Here is a 14716-nt window from a genome sequence, read left to right on the forward strand (position 1 = left end):
GACGAAGAACAACGGGATGATCCTAATATGATGGCATATAAAGTAATATAAATTTCTGGATACAGGGAACGGGAGGAGCGTCTTTCAGGTCGTAATAAATTTCTTTCTCTCTTAATTTGAAGAGAATTAAATCCAGTCTTTATTTCCATAACCCCGTTTCTCATTAAATTCGAAGCTCACTTATATAAACATTCTCCTAAGAAATACTGATAATTATTAACAATACGCTTGCAAACGTCTTCATTACGTATTTTCTAGCGTTGAAATGATTCTTTCGTTCTATTCTAAGTACATGTTAAACGTTGAACTGGATAGGGCAGATCTCTATTCAGTTGGTTCTTGTAAACGCTAAACGTTGAACCGGACAGGGCAGATCTCTGTTCATTGGTTTTGGTAAATGCTAACGTTGAACTGAACAGGGCAGGTCTCTGTTCGTTGGTTCTGGTAAATGCTAAACGTTGAACTGAACGTGTCAGATTCCTGCAAAATTTAGCTTTGGCAGCACCATCGAATTGGGGACACCGAAACCTGGGCCGTGAGCACTCTCAGTTCCTCTCTGATTTGACCAAAAGCAGTCAAAATGACTTCCTTGGGCAATCTAGTGTTAACGATACGTTGTTTTTGCATTTTTTCCAATCGGTTCCAATTGTTCATAGGGAGTTCATAGTTAATCGGTATACCTGTTTAATGGAACGATCGAGGCATATCCGACGAAACTTAACTACACACATGTTATTGCTTATACGACACGGAACGGGGCGATACACCACGTATCAGCCAAGCCTGTAAAAGCAACGAGGTTATGGAGTAATAACTCGATGTTGTATGTCGTACCGCGACACCAGGCCAAGGCAAACACGAACTCACAGTTCACTTCCACTTCTGCAAACTACGGATTTTCATTGGTTTCCCACCCTTTCAATTTATCATCATTTTTACCTTTACATAATTTATTCGTTATCAATCTCCTGGATAAATGGGTTCAGATGCTGATCATAATTTAATATCAATATAATATTATTTATTTTATATATCAAGTTAATATTGAATTCTGACACTAATTTCCATACGCTAGTAAACAAAAGAAAGCTTGACAATGCTTAACAAAATTAGAAATCGGAACGAGATTTGGATTCCGTTCAAAGTTCCAACTCGTTCGTTGAATATTCCAGAGTAGTGTGGGTTATAGATGTACGCGGGGTCTGCAGATGAGCGTATGGACTTACGTCACATCCGCAAAAGGGAGTCGTAAGATCTTGCCAAATACGTGTCGCTCTCTTCCACCCGCCATCGCGCTGTAGTTTGAGACGTAGAAACGTCCAATATCTTGTCCCAAGGAAGCGGGCGATATCTACAACCCTACCGCTCTAGCGAGGAAATATGTCAACCCGGATGTACATTCTATCCGGAAGTATTGATAATGATCGGACGTCGCGAAACGCAACGTGAAAATTTGAATTTTAAATCTGTCCACCGCGTTTCAGCAACGCCGATTTCCACGGTGCAAAAATGTTCAACCGTTGAAATTTTATCGATTCGCGCGGTTGACGTTGAAATCGACCCACAGACGATAAAGAATGCGTACGGAGCACCGTTCGTTCAACGGTTATATAGTCGATAGTATCGGATTTACAATCTGGCAACATTATCAACGCGAGCCATTTATTAACGCGTCGGAGCACAGCTAACAACGAGAACTGCGCGCGAGAACTGCACGCAACGCGGAACGAAGTAAACGCGATATCGAGTTTGCAACTAGCGAATTCGCTGAATCGCGAAGAAATTCGGTCACCAATAATTGAAGGGCGCGTCGCGGTACGAGATATTGCACGTTCCACGATATTTCATCGGTAGCCGGTTCAGTACTGCAGCCCCTCTTACCGCCCGTACATTGTGCACGTGCACGTCGCAATATTGTACCGTCAACGTTTAGTCCGATCGAGCATGAGTCCGTCGGTCGTAATCATTTTTATCAGGACAAATACTCGCCTGCGTCCAAGTTGTTCGTTCTCCTGCGCAACGTTCGGGGCCGATCGATGAAAGTCTCTGGAGGATTTAGCCGTCACTTTCGACACAAGGGGCCATACCCGGGAAATAGAGTAGCCTAATCGGGGTCCGCTTTCTCCTGGAATTTTCTTGCTAGAGAACGACCAAGAAGAAACGAAATGCTGGCCTTGGACCGTTCCTTATTTTCTCCGGCGCAATTCCGGCTCTCGCATAAAACGGCATTTCGTTCAAAGTATGTAACTAAAGCATGTACCAAACACCACACAGTTCTTTTCCTCGCACCCCCTAAATCGCTAATCTTTTTCATATAGATAGTTATGTATGAACATATGTATGTACATACCTGTTTTACATAACAAGCTACTGTGCTACGTACTCGTCTCCCTTGTTCCTTTATCGGGACAGTTACTCAAGCTCTATTGAATCTATCCGTGGCAATTTAGACCAACCCAGTCCTTAATCAGCTCACCTCCTTGTTCTGATGACTCTGGTCCTGAACGACGCAGATTTACGCCGTCAACTCGACATCCGTTGCACGATTTCAGTCGCGGGACAGAGCCATCACCTGGAAGGGGAGTAATACTCTGCAATATTAAGTGGAGATTCCAGTGGAACCCGGGCCAGAAAAGTGATGGCAGTCAAAAAGTAACAAGGAGAAAAGGGGGAGCGAGGAAGACAGAGGGACGAACAGGGAGGTAAGACTGTAAGGATGGTACATGGCGTGTATGCCAGGCATGTGCGACCAGGACGACTTATATCTGTTACGGGAGAGTATCTCCCAGCGTAGATCGCAGACATAACACCTTACAGAGGGTAACGGTTATAAATATATGTATGTATACATGTACGTAGAGCTGACGGTGCAATTTTTGCTAGCCAAATAACAAGGAAAATGAGATCAAGAATGATACATTGAACTGCATTTTTTCATTTTAATCTAACGCAAGCCCAATTTAAGATAGTTGTTGCTCTACTACATTAGTCAAGATAAGACTTAAAATAGCTTAGAGACTTAAAGCTATAAATACAAGACTTTTTCTATATTAAAAATCCCTAAAATTTAAAATCATAAACTTCGGTTATTATAATATGCTATAATATTACTCCTAACTAGATAGTCAATAATCTAAAAAAAATCTATGTACTTTGTTACAGTCTACATTCCCTTGTTACATTTTTCAAGTAATTATTTATGATTACTTATCTTATTAATGTAATTAATTTATTAATTATTTATCGTTACTCGATCAATTGCAATAGTCGAAAGAAGATTCTTTTTCGTGGCGACGCTATTCCTCCAATGATAAATTATGGTATTTGCGAGAGATGGTCAATCGATACAGAGTTTTGCACTTTTTTGGTAACTAAGTACATATACTAATTTTATACAAAATTTTAAACAATTTTCAATTTTTTTAATTTAAGCAACAACTACCTCAATATCAATAAGGGATGTTTTCCGATGATGCAGACAAATCAGTTAACACTACGAGCGTTTCTACAGTATAATCTATCGACGATGGTATTGTGATTAGGTGTCAGTCACGTCATTCGTACGTAAATGTATAGACGAACAGATATATGGAGATACAGTGCAGATACACGCGAGGGGAACGGACGAGACGAGGGTGAGAGAACGATGGTGTGGCAAGGCAAGGTAACGGCAGCATGTATGCCAGACATGTGCGACCCCCGACTTACATATATCTGTTACACGCGCACGTACACCTTGACGCGTACGATGCACACGTGCAACGATACTTGTTCCATCCTACGGAGAACATAACACGTAACAAGTACGAGCTTATTCACTCTTTAATAAATTTAAAGCATCCTTATTTATACGAGCAAAATCGGCAACAATTGAATATTTGTTCACGGTAACTAAGTACATTTCTTCTACGTTTTTAACTTCAGCATCGTGTAAGGAAAGATTAAATTAAATGTAATACGGCAGCAAGCTGAACCATTGTCGTACATATAAACTCTAAACGAGGGATTTTAGCGGCGACGCGACGGCAAAGGCGAGCCGCAGAATTTCCCGTAAATCGCTCGATTCACTGGCACCGTCTTGAAAAATCCTTAGCCTCAGGATCAATGTCGTATAACGTAATCTCCAGAAAACCATGAAAATCCCTTTCGGAAATCATCATCATCGTATTCCTTTCTATTCGCCGTTTCTTTATTCTTGTTTCCTTTAATCCCCGCTACTCTCTCTCTTTCTTTCTAACTCTCTCTCTCTCTCTGTCGTCGTAAATACTTATTTAAATTATCCTCGACGACAACGTAACCGAACATAATGGTCGCACAAAGTAGCGCGCGCAAGAATTGTAAATTTTGGCTAAGGAGAACCGCAAGTAGACGTGCGATTAAAGGTGAAAAGCGGTCGAGTTCAAAATTGCGGATACATGATGCACACCTATCGGTATAATATGCACAAACTAATTGCATAATCAACCAGCGGCTGTTAAATTGTGCGGCTAATCCGGTTGTCGCGAACGCCGCGAACGAGCAATGGAGAAAGACGTTGTTTTGTCGAATCGGAAGCGTATTTTGTCACGCGTACGGCTATAATTTGATCCCGCTTAAAAGGTAGGTAATAGCGTGGCGAACATTCCGTCCCGTCCCATCCTGTTCCGTGCCGTTCCCAGTTTCGAAGCGGTACAAGTGAATTCAGTTTACTAAATAGTTGCCGACAAATTAGCGGATCGTCGAGCTACTCGAGATATCTACATGTCTATCCATGTATGTACATGTACGTGTGTATAGGTATACGTATGTACGTACTATAGGCATGTATCTAGAGTCTAGAATTAAAGCAGGAGAGCGGGAAATTACAACGTTATCGTTTATGACGTCTACGGCACGTTTATCAACGAATCACGGTAATACGAACGCGTAAAATTATCAGTTCCACGATCGGAACGAAATCGAAATTACAACTAAACCGTTACGAAACGAAAGGCATTGAATTGATTTTATATTTGAATTTGATACAAGCATATTTACATCGCCAGCTACGTATTGTTATGTCGATGTGTTTGAAATAATTGTTGGAACACGACATTTTTTCTCGGATTCTTCCCGTAACTAATTAGCATAATTGATTAACACAGTCCTCTCGCACAACGAGGCGGCGCGACGCGACGCCCCGCAGACAAGAACATTGCAACGAGAGAATCTTTGCATAGCCTAATTAACACTCTACCGAGCACGAGAACTCCACCTAATCTAATCCCGTGCCGCTAACATTAAGGCGCTTGTTTTCGTCGGTAAGATATAATGCAATACATATGTATTGATACTAGAGGATGTGGAAGTGATGTAAATTCCGGAAGTCATGATGCAGCGTTTCCAGAGAAACAGGAAGAGAATAATATTGAGATACGGTACAGCAGCATTTCCGCCCTAATTTCGTGCAAGTATTAGCCAGCATAAACAGAAACTTGTTAGAGCACACATTTCCCTTTACGATAGCCAATGGAAAATATACTACTGATCGCGGTTGTGAGTGAAAAGAAGGGAAACGGGGCCAGGATGAAAGAGAATCAGTGAGAGATTCGTTTTTCAAAGATCGAACGTTAATAACCGAGTTGATTATCGAGGAGCGATCACCAGAGAGAAGTGGACACAGTCCGATATTATCCGGTAGGAAATAACGAAACGCTTTTCGAATTCGTTGCACAGGGAAGGTCTGCACGGAGCACGTAGAGGTTCCATTAATCCTATATAATTTCGTAATAATCCCCTCGTGTACATTTGAAGCCGTGGAGAGGAAACCCTATGGAAATCACGTATCCGTTGATCTCCGACTAAGTTTATCTTAAATGAGTCCACCGGACAGTTATCGCGCGCGACGAGCCTGCACCGGGATCAATTGCGGCTGGGGCAAATGGAAAACTCGTTCGCCAGCAGTTTGCCCAACGTGAATACGAGATGTATCTGTGATCGAGCGCTTCCGATTCCGAAAGCACGGTCAAAGAAACGAATCAGTAACGATTTCGACTGAATTCGGTCGGCTGAACGAACGTGAGAATATTGGTAGCGGACGCGTCGACGAAAAATAATTCATGGCTTGTTAAAACGGAGATAATTACGTTTTCTCGATGGTCATTCTTGTTGAAACATCTCGAGTATATTGAAAATTTTGCATTCAACCGGAGAAGTTTAATCTTCATCGCTTGCGTCCGGCGATTCCATGCCGCGTTACTTTGCCATTAATATTGCTCGTTAACGAGAAATCTGTGGAATTTTCCACTCCGTTATTTAAAGTGCGAACGAAATTCGGTTACATTCTTGCGAAAATATCGGTACGTACTAGTCGAATCGATTCTCTCAATCCTATTGATTAAAGCTTAATGTAAAATCTCTTTACCGTTAAGGTCGATCTCAAGAACGATGAGAGCCTGGAATTTTTCTAAAGGAAAGCCAGTTGCTTTATCGTGCTACCGTTCAATTATGGAATTAACAACACGAACGGTCGGCGACCTTTTCGGTCAGTTGCGTAATAAATGTTCACCGTTACAATGATAACGGGTCGAATGAATGCAACGGATACCGGTATTTATGCGATCCAGATATCAGTGGAACAATAACGACCGCCACGGTATCGAACGTAAACGCGTGCGCGTAATTATTTTGGAATTAATGGGGATCCACGTTCATTGCTGAAATACTGTTACGGAAGATCAATGAAAAAAGAAGAGTGGAAGAATACACGGAAACCGATATAAGAGCTGGAAGAAGGAAGAATTTGTTCGCCTTTCTATCAGAAGCTTTCTGCTAATTGCCGCACAAATTAAAAGAGTAAAAATATATTTGAAAACACGAGATCGACTGATTGTCTTTGCGGACGATACTTCGTTCTCGTTATTTTATCCTTCATCTTGATACGAGTTGAGCACGATTGAATGACATAGACAAGGCGCGTATACTCTACTCGACAAATTCAATGAACGTTTTCACGAAATGAAAAAGATATTCGTTAGCGGGCATCTTTGCTATAGTTAATTTCAACAATTCTTACGTATAAATAAGAAAACAGATGTCCCTTGCAATAATGAACGTAGCTTTTAAAGAAAGGAAAGCTAAACAGTACAAGAAACGGAAATATTGCGGAAACGATAAATAAAATTTGTCGTGGCTAAACTGAACAGGTTGTCTGAGAAGAATAAAAAAAGGTGGGACAGAAAAAGTGGGAAGCGGATTTCAAAGGTATACGTACGTTCTTACCTTTATCCTGGTAATAAGCGATTGTTACCACTTTAGTCCCCTTTTTTGCAACTATCTGATATCTATGTGTAAATATTTATCATGCGAACTACACATACATATACGTCCCTGCCTAAAAATATTAGGATATCTTATTTTATCTTATACAAAATGTAACAGTTGATCCAAGTTAGATGACTTTTACTAGTCATATGACATTGTCTTAAGAAGTACATGTTAGGACATATCTATTGTATATTTGTGGGAGAACGAGATGGTGGTTTGGTTTAAAGCGTTTTCTATATCAGGATAGAACAAACATCAAGGATAAAATTACAAACATCGTTGATTCGCCACGATTCCGAAAAACTGGATTTATCAGTATCACAATTGATTATGCCTGAATCAGTATGCCTATTATATGCCTGTACATACGAGATGCCGTTTTCGTCTTCGGACACCCGTAGATTTTACATAAAACATTGGGTACGAGTACGGAGAATACGTTGAAGCGCGTCGCGTCGCCTCAACCCATCAACGAACAAACTTTTGTTCGGATCGAATCGTCCTTGGCAAACCTCGTCAAAACTAGTCCGAAAAGGTCGTCTGTCTGAATGAACGAGAAGCTTCAAATTTTATTCGTCCCATTTCTGCTGCTTCAATTAGGGAAACTTCTCTACCCGCGTGACATGCGCGAGAAAATGTCCGCAGCCAAACAAGCATTTCACAAACGGAGATATTAACCGTACCTAGAGCCTTTTTTCCCTAACTCTTGTTTGAAACTATATTACGGACTCGAGGAGGAAAGTTTTCTAACATCGTACATTGTACGTAATCGAATCGATTTTCCGAATCGTCTTAACAAATTTTGAAGAACACTACGTGAAAACGACATGTGAAATTCGAATACGTGACATCTATCTTCGTTCTTCAATGTCTATCACGTGTGCTTATGAATAAAAATATATCGTTTAAGCAGGTTAGATAGTTTTGATTGTAAGTGTCCGCGGAAGTGCTTGCGCGTGCTGGGATAAGCCGTATCTATAAGATAGATGGTCCAATCAGTGACCCTCTCTCACCCCGAACGTTTCACTTGCACTTATGATATACGGCAACCAAGCTAAAAACTGGCACGTGTATTTTCACCCCTGCTCGACAACTAACGTTCTTCGCTGTACCACTGCGATTCGCTACCTTACCTTCTCATTGTCAGCTGGATAAATCGACGTGAGACGCGAACAATACTTGAGAAATTATACGACGCGTTCCACCCTAAAAACTCGAAACTCATTACTCCTTACCTGTATGATATATGACCGTTTGCTATCGTTTTTGCAGTAGATTTGTTTCTCGAACTACCAATAGAAAACAGTCCCTAGTAACGAGTCTGGAAGTAGTCGCAAATACCGGCGTAGAATAAAGTCTCTTCTCCTTGAAAATCATTGCACCAAATAAACAATATTCAGAACAAGTTTTCAATTCAAAACAAAAGCCTGCAATTTGCTATCCAGTCCTATCATTCCGGGTGGTGAAATCTGATATGATGTGGAATTCAATCGATAGAAAGGGTGGAAATACTGCGTATTCTAACGGTCGATCGACTGTTATCGCGCCATGTCCTAGCGATTAGGGAACGTTATGAAGCGATTACAAACTGATCAACTGATTTAAGACAGAATGCATACATTCAAAGTTAAGCAGGTGAGATAATTTACTGAAAAGATTGTATTCGAAAAATTAGCTAACTCATTGAGGACGATAATAAATGATAGTATGTGCATGTTGACTAATTGTAAGTAAATATATGTACACCGCATTGTGGGGGGAGGGGCTAATGGAGCATGATATCAATAAATTAAATCAATGTTAGTTTTTCATTTAACCGTCAAAATAATCACTCAGTTTATGCATACAATATCCAAAATCGACAGAAAAATTGACCAAAGCGATATGAACACAAAATTCATTTTAATCATTGATCTTGTGCATACATATATGATATGTATGTTTCAACATATACTTCGGACTATTTCCAATTCATTATGGAATTTCCATTATGCATGTAAAAAACTAATTTAATTAATTTCTTTGTTTCTGCATGTGAAAACGTGACCGTAATCTGATGTGAATTACCACTTTTACATTTTGTTCTTAAACATAATGTGGAAAACAAAGAGAATAAGCTCTTTTACTCAACTTGATTAAAAACTGAGTATGTACCATATTAACATCGAGATATTACTTGTACATATTATAGAAAGGCAATCAAATAATTTTCTTTTAAAAAATAATAGTGAAGTATCTAATGGATTATTATAACGAAGCGCGTAAACGTATTGATGATTTAAAAATTACATTTCTTCTCGAGTCAGCTATGTCAACAGTCCATTTACTATCATGCTACAGGTATAGAGTTCTGAGCAATTATATGAAATTAATCTCGGCTGCCGAACAACTTATCCGAATAGAAAATACTCGGAAACTCGCAAAATCCATTTGGAAGTGTCTAAAAATTCTGAGAGCTCCTACTATCCATGATAGCCTGACGTAGTTATACGCACGGCAAAGAGGTATAAAACTCAGTCAGAGATTTCTTTTTTCTCAGCATGCAGCGTACGGACCCGTGGGGCATCCTCCACCGGGAGAGACACTGAAAATGGAGTTTTCACTTAAATTAACTCTCCTCAAAGGATGGAATCTACTCGCTCGCAACTGCACGAGCTTCGTCCCTCGTGTACATTGCAACGTGAATCTGCAATGGACATGGTGCCTGAATTAGACAGAAAAAAAACGAATGAGGTAAGGAGACGAGAAACGCCGATTCATTAATGTTCAGCTGGATCTATCTATGATTTATCCGCTATCTATCGTGCTATACTTCCACTCTAACCGAAATTAGTCTTTGTCCTTAGCATAATCAACCATACAATTATGTACCTAGCCTTGATTTATCATTGATCGATAGTTCGTGAAAGAGATATTGTTAATGACTTCAGAAGAGAAAATCAAAGCAGTCGTTTCGCAGTTTCCATCGTATTCGCGCGAGGAGAAATTTTGAGGAAAATTTCATTTCAAAGTTTGTGAAGGAGCCACATGAATACCGGCAGGTATTTCGAGTGCTGCTTTGATTGCAAGTGCCAATTAACGTTGGGGTTGCGCCGTCGTCATAGTCGTTATCGTCGACGTCGTTTCACGCGCGTACTCGTACGCCCGCTAATCACACCGACTGCAGCTGGAAACCGTGACTCGTGGAGCCTTAACGCGAAAATACACAGAAACGCGGCAAGATATTTCATTGACGGTTTCTTTGTCAGGAAGGTTTACGTCCCGTTTAAAAAATTGGTTGACACTACTCGAAGCGCTTCAATAATCGCGCTTCTTTTTGAAATTCTTACTACGCGAAATAGGAATATAAAATGTGCATTACCAGTCATGAAGAATGTTAAGTGAAAATCAGAAAGTAGGAATCCGCGACTGGTCGTGCAAGTGATTTTACTTCTGAAATCGATTCTCTAGCGAAGCGAGTTTCCGTAGCTTTGCAAGCTGCCACCTTAAACGTGGCGAGGATGAGGATGAACCTATTCGAGGACGGGAGGATTATACCATCCCGTAATGGTGAGGATGTAGGACGAGCCTAGGGACCTTGCCACCCATCCTGCCTGGGGTTAACCAACATTTACATAGGCGCGAACGTAGACTGAATAACAATGCTTGAAACGGAGCTAAAACCATCAGTTCCACGTTCCACTGAGACGGCACGTTCGTCATCCTTTTGTTCAACCACCAGCCCTTCTGCCGGATGTTCAATTGCGTCTTGTATCAAACTTGCATAAAAATTAGGACAAACGAATAGAACTTTGTTAATTGAACGAATTCTAGGACTGCAAGAGAGAGAGAGAGAGAGGGAAACTAGACCATGTACAGGATGTCCCAGAACTAGTGGTACATTTTTTAATAGGAGATTACTGAGATAATTTTGAACAATATTTTCCTATGTCAAAATGTTGTCCGAGGCATAGTTATCGAGTTATCAACAAAAATCCCCGACCAATCAGAGCGCTCGTATACAAGGCGGACAGGAGCGCGATAACCGTCTCGTGCGTTGCCGCGGCTGAGTGTCACGCTCGTAACGAGAACGTAGGATTAAAACAAAAGTTACATGCAACAGCAACTAAGAAATTGTTTAAATATTACAGAAAACAAAGCAATTAGTCGTTAGTTACGTTCGCTAAATAAATGTAACATACTCACTGAAATAACTAACATCTTTATAAATTACAGAGTAGCTACAATTATAAAAAATGGGAAGAGAATTAGAGTTGAACTTAATCGTTCGTCTTTAAGTTCACCTGCTCATAAAATAACGTCACTGGGTCAATGTGCCGAACCCCAGTACTTGAAGATAAAACACATGGGCAGCAGTGATGTTTAGAGCAAGTCACTGAAGGACATGATGACCTGTGCTATGGTGGACGACAACTGGATTCTTGTCTATGCTACGGTGGAACTGAATAGGGTAGATCTCTGCTAAAACGATTCTGGTATATGCTACGGTGGACCCCCTTCCTGACTTGGCCGCAAGGTGCAGCACTAGTATGGGTGGAAGCGAAAACCCGGACTTGAGCACTTTTAGTTTTTTTCTGGCAGGACACATAAGAATAAACTACGCTAGCAGACCGAAGAAGCAATAGAAAAAAAGAAGAGAAACAGTCTTATAGGACACCTCTGTGTTCTTGTCTAACTGTGTTTGCTCCGCCTACCTTTCTGTGTAGATTCATGAGCATTCACAGAAAGGTAGGCGGAGCAAAGTAGGCGATTAAACAAGGATACAGAGGGGCCCATAAGATTGTCTTTCTCGTTTTTTCTTCTATCGCTTCCATTTACAGACTCGACCACCACCAAAACAATTTGTTCTTATCTGTCTATGGCAGGACATCATGAAGTACAGTACAGAAAAGAGCGAAAACTCAACCAAATAAAATGAAAATAAGTAGGCATCGGAACCGATAGACGTCACTAACGACCTCTGTTCAGCCTGGTAAAATTACATGTCCGTCGCAGAATCACACTTTTGTGCAAAAATGCCGCCTAGTTGGGTAAGTTTTAACTTGTACTGTAAAGTCATATATTCGCTAATAGAGAAATAAAGGCACCATTGTGATTTCAGAAAGTACTTTCTATTTCTATAGGTCCATGTGACGGCATCCATTAGTCTAGGTTATTTATGTGCATATCTTCTTGTACTTCATAATTCTGTATAGTTTAAAATTGTATGCAAATAATATTTTACTTATAACTACTTTAAAATTATGTTTTTAATACATCTTTCACATTTTCTAGATGGATTGATTGCGACTACGATAGAATTCGATTCAGTTTGGACGTTGAAGAGCAAGGTACAATCCGTACAATGTATACTATGTATAGCCGAAAGGTAGGCGGAGCAAACACGTTTAGACAAGGACACAAAAAGGGCCCGTATCATTCTCGTTCTCCCTTTTGCTCCGATCACTTTTTCGAATTGCTTGCGCGGTCTATTATATGTCTATGGCCGGTATTCAGAGTCGTTGCTTATTCTTAAGATCGTCTTAAGTATTTGTTGTCCCTGTCTATTCAATATTTCCAGTCCCTCTCTTGTACAGGAAACAAGGACTTAAGCAAATGCTTAAGGCGATGGAGGATGTGGTTGTACATACACGAAAACCGGACTCCCGCGGTGTTGCCATTTCATTCTCCACATGGCTAGGTATTAAAGTAGGCTGTGAACATAGTAAAAGTTGGTAAAAGTGTCACGCGTCACGCTCTTTAGTGATCTGTTTATTTCCGTCGCTCGTTGTAGTAATTTCACTAAATGCTTTTGCTCACAGTATCTAACTCTCTTTGCTGTCGACCACGTGCTGTATCAATACAAGAGGTCATGTACATATGTATTTCAGTTTTTATATCAATAACACAAATATTTTAGTAAATTGATTTTATTCTACTATATTTTAATTGAAATATAAAAATGCTTAAGATTAAAAGGAAAATAGTCGTACGTAACAACAAAATAGTGTACTAAATGTTTACATTATTTCATATTCTATATAGTAAATTTTCTTCCAGAATCAAGCTATAGACGATCTGTGGATAAGCAAAAGAGACGGTTTGAAGAAAGAAGTTAAAATGAAGAAAGAAGAAAAATTAGATGTTGAAACTCATTGTAAGATAGCATGCTGTTACAAAAGAAGTGAGATACAGGAACCTAAAGTTGTTTTAAAGCACAATATCCTATCTGAAATTAGATTACACATCAATCAAAAAGATTGGAATGCAGTCAAGAATCTATTGTTAGTATTGCTTCATAATTCTACTGATATTGAACCATTAATATGGCGTTATACTTTTATACTTACATTATATAGTAATATTGATAATTTATCTAACGTTGTTCAGTTTTTCAAGTCATGTATTGGTTGTCAACACTCTGACACAAATTTGATACTAAAAGATATACTATTATCACAATTTGTGAATAAAGAAAGCTAGTATTTCATTCATACTGTATTATATGTACGTCATGAGTTAACCAGATGGACGTGCATTTTGAAGATTTCATGATAGGTACTATTCTTATTTTCAATAATGACTAACGCATGGTTTAGATACATAAAAATGCGTGAGGTGAATTTAATAATGAAGACTTTCCGTATAATAATCATGAGAAAATTAAATCCTAAATATGAGGAATTTCATTTCTAATATCTAGTGAGATCTCCTTTTCTATTCCTCAATATGTATTCTTACTTTATAACGTATTAGCTTAACTAATTTTTTGACAAATTTTATAAAGAAATAGTGGGAGTATTTTTTGACATTGAATTGTCACAACATGACAATGAACTGATCTTGTACAGCTTAAAATATGAATAAGAAAAAGCTCTACAAAATAAGTATTATATTATATATGACATGTATTGTTTGTAAGTAAATCAAATGAATGTACTGTTTTTGACCTTATTTTCAATATTATAGAACATCTAAACGAATTTCCTTAGTTACTTGGGCAGTTACTGTTTGAATTTGATAATTTTTAGCACTATTCCTAAGAAAAATTTTCCACCACTAGACTATCACAGTACAATAAGTAAACCTTTAGTACACGAAAAGATATTCTAAAGATAAAAGACATCTTTTAAGATCTCTAAAAGCCGATCTGCAGGGAACTTTAAAGGAATCTGAAGAAACAAGGATGGCTTAAAGAATTCAAAAGGAGTGCTTTTAGCTTAAGCGAAAGACGTCTTTATATTAACTTTTGGGAGAAACAGAAGGAAAGCTACAAGACATCTATTAAAGGTTAAAACTTATTTTAAATCACGGCACCCATTTGAACTCGATTAACTTTCTTTAGTTCCTTATAAATGAAGAAGTTAAATAAAACGTCCACAACAGTTGTTGTGGAGTTATATAAATCATAAAACAAGCTTGAAAGATTATTTTTTATGATTATAACACCAAC

At 39.1% G+C, this 14716-nt stretch overlaps 2 protein-coding genes across 14 annotated transcripts in view; both read left to right on the plus strand.

Moving 5' to 3' along the window:
- The window catches only part of LOC108625808 (lachesin), a 230065-nt gene extending 218544 nt beyond the window's left edge, over nt 1-11521 (plus strand). Inside the window, exons 10-11 of one of the 4 annotated variants that reach the window (XR_003389302.1) lie at nt 9824-11355; nt 11500-11521. Coding sequence is in view for 1 of the 4 variants with exons in the window: in XM_026814272.1 (XP_026670073.1) it covers nt 9824-9891 (68 nt within the window). In the remaining 3 variants the exon portion in view is untranslated. Of the gene's footprint in view, nt 1-9823; nt 11412-11499 lie in introns of those variants that run through there. The other 3 variants (XR_003389303.1, XR_003389304.1, XM_026814272.1) reach the window with 3 other exon arrangements.
- A 61-nt stretch (nt 11522-11582) lies between these two features.
- LOC108625799 (uncharacterized) lies at nt 11583-14246 on the plus strand. 10 transcript variants are annotated; one of them, XR_003389299.1, is made up of 5 exons: nt 11583-12314; nt 12386-12488; nt 12559-12614; nt 12861-12994; nt 13086-13213. XR_003389299.1 is itself a non-coding variant. In XM_018026077.2 (5 exons), exons 4-5 carry the CDS (start codon nt 12880-12882, stop codon nt 13744-13746), a joined length of 516 nt encoding a protein of 171 aa, XP_017881566.1. In that variant the 5' UTR covers nt 12110-12314; nt 12386-12488; nt 12559-12652; nt 12861-12879; the 3' UTR covers nt 13747-14246. The 10 variants fall into 10 exon arrangements, 6 of the variants coding, with proteins under 6 accessions (XP_017881569.1, XP_017881571.1, XP_017881573.1 ...); XR_003389300.1 differs by having other exon boundaries at nt 12408-12488; nt 12861-12964; XR_003389298.1 differs by having other exon boundaries at nt 11584-12314; nt 12861-12964.
- The last annotated feature ends 470 nt before the right edge of the window (nt 14247-14716 follow it).

This window comes from Ceratina calcarata, unplaced genomic scaffold (genome assembly GCF_001652005.2).
Source record: "Ceratina calcarata isolate Rehan_Ccalc_2016 unplaced genomic scaffold, ASM165200v1 scaffold371.2, whole genome shotgun sequence".
NCBI lineage: Eukaryota > Metazoa > Arthropoda > Insecta > Hymenoptera > Apidae > Ceratina > Ceratina calcarata.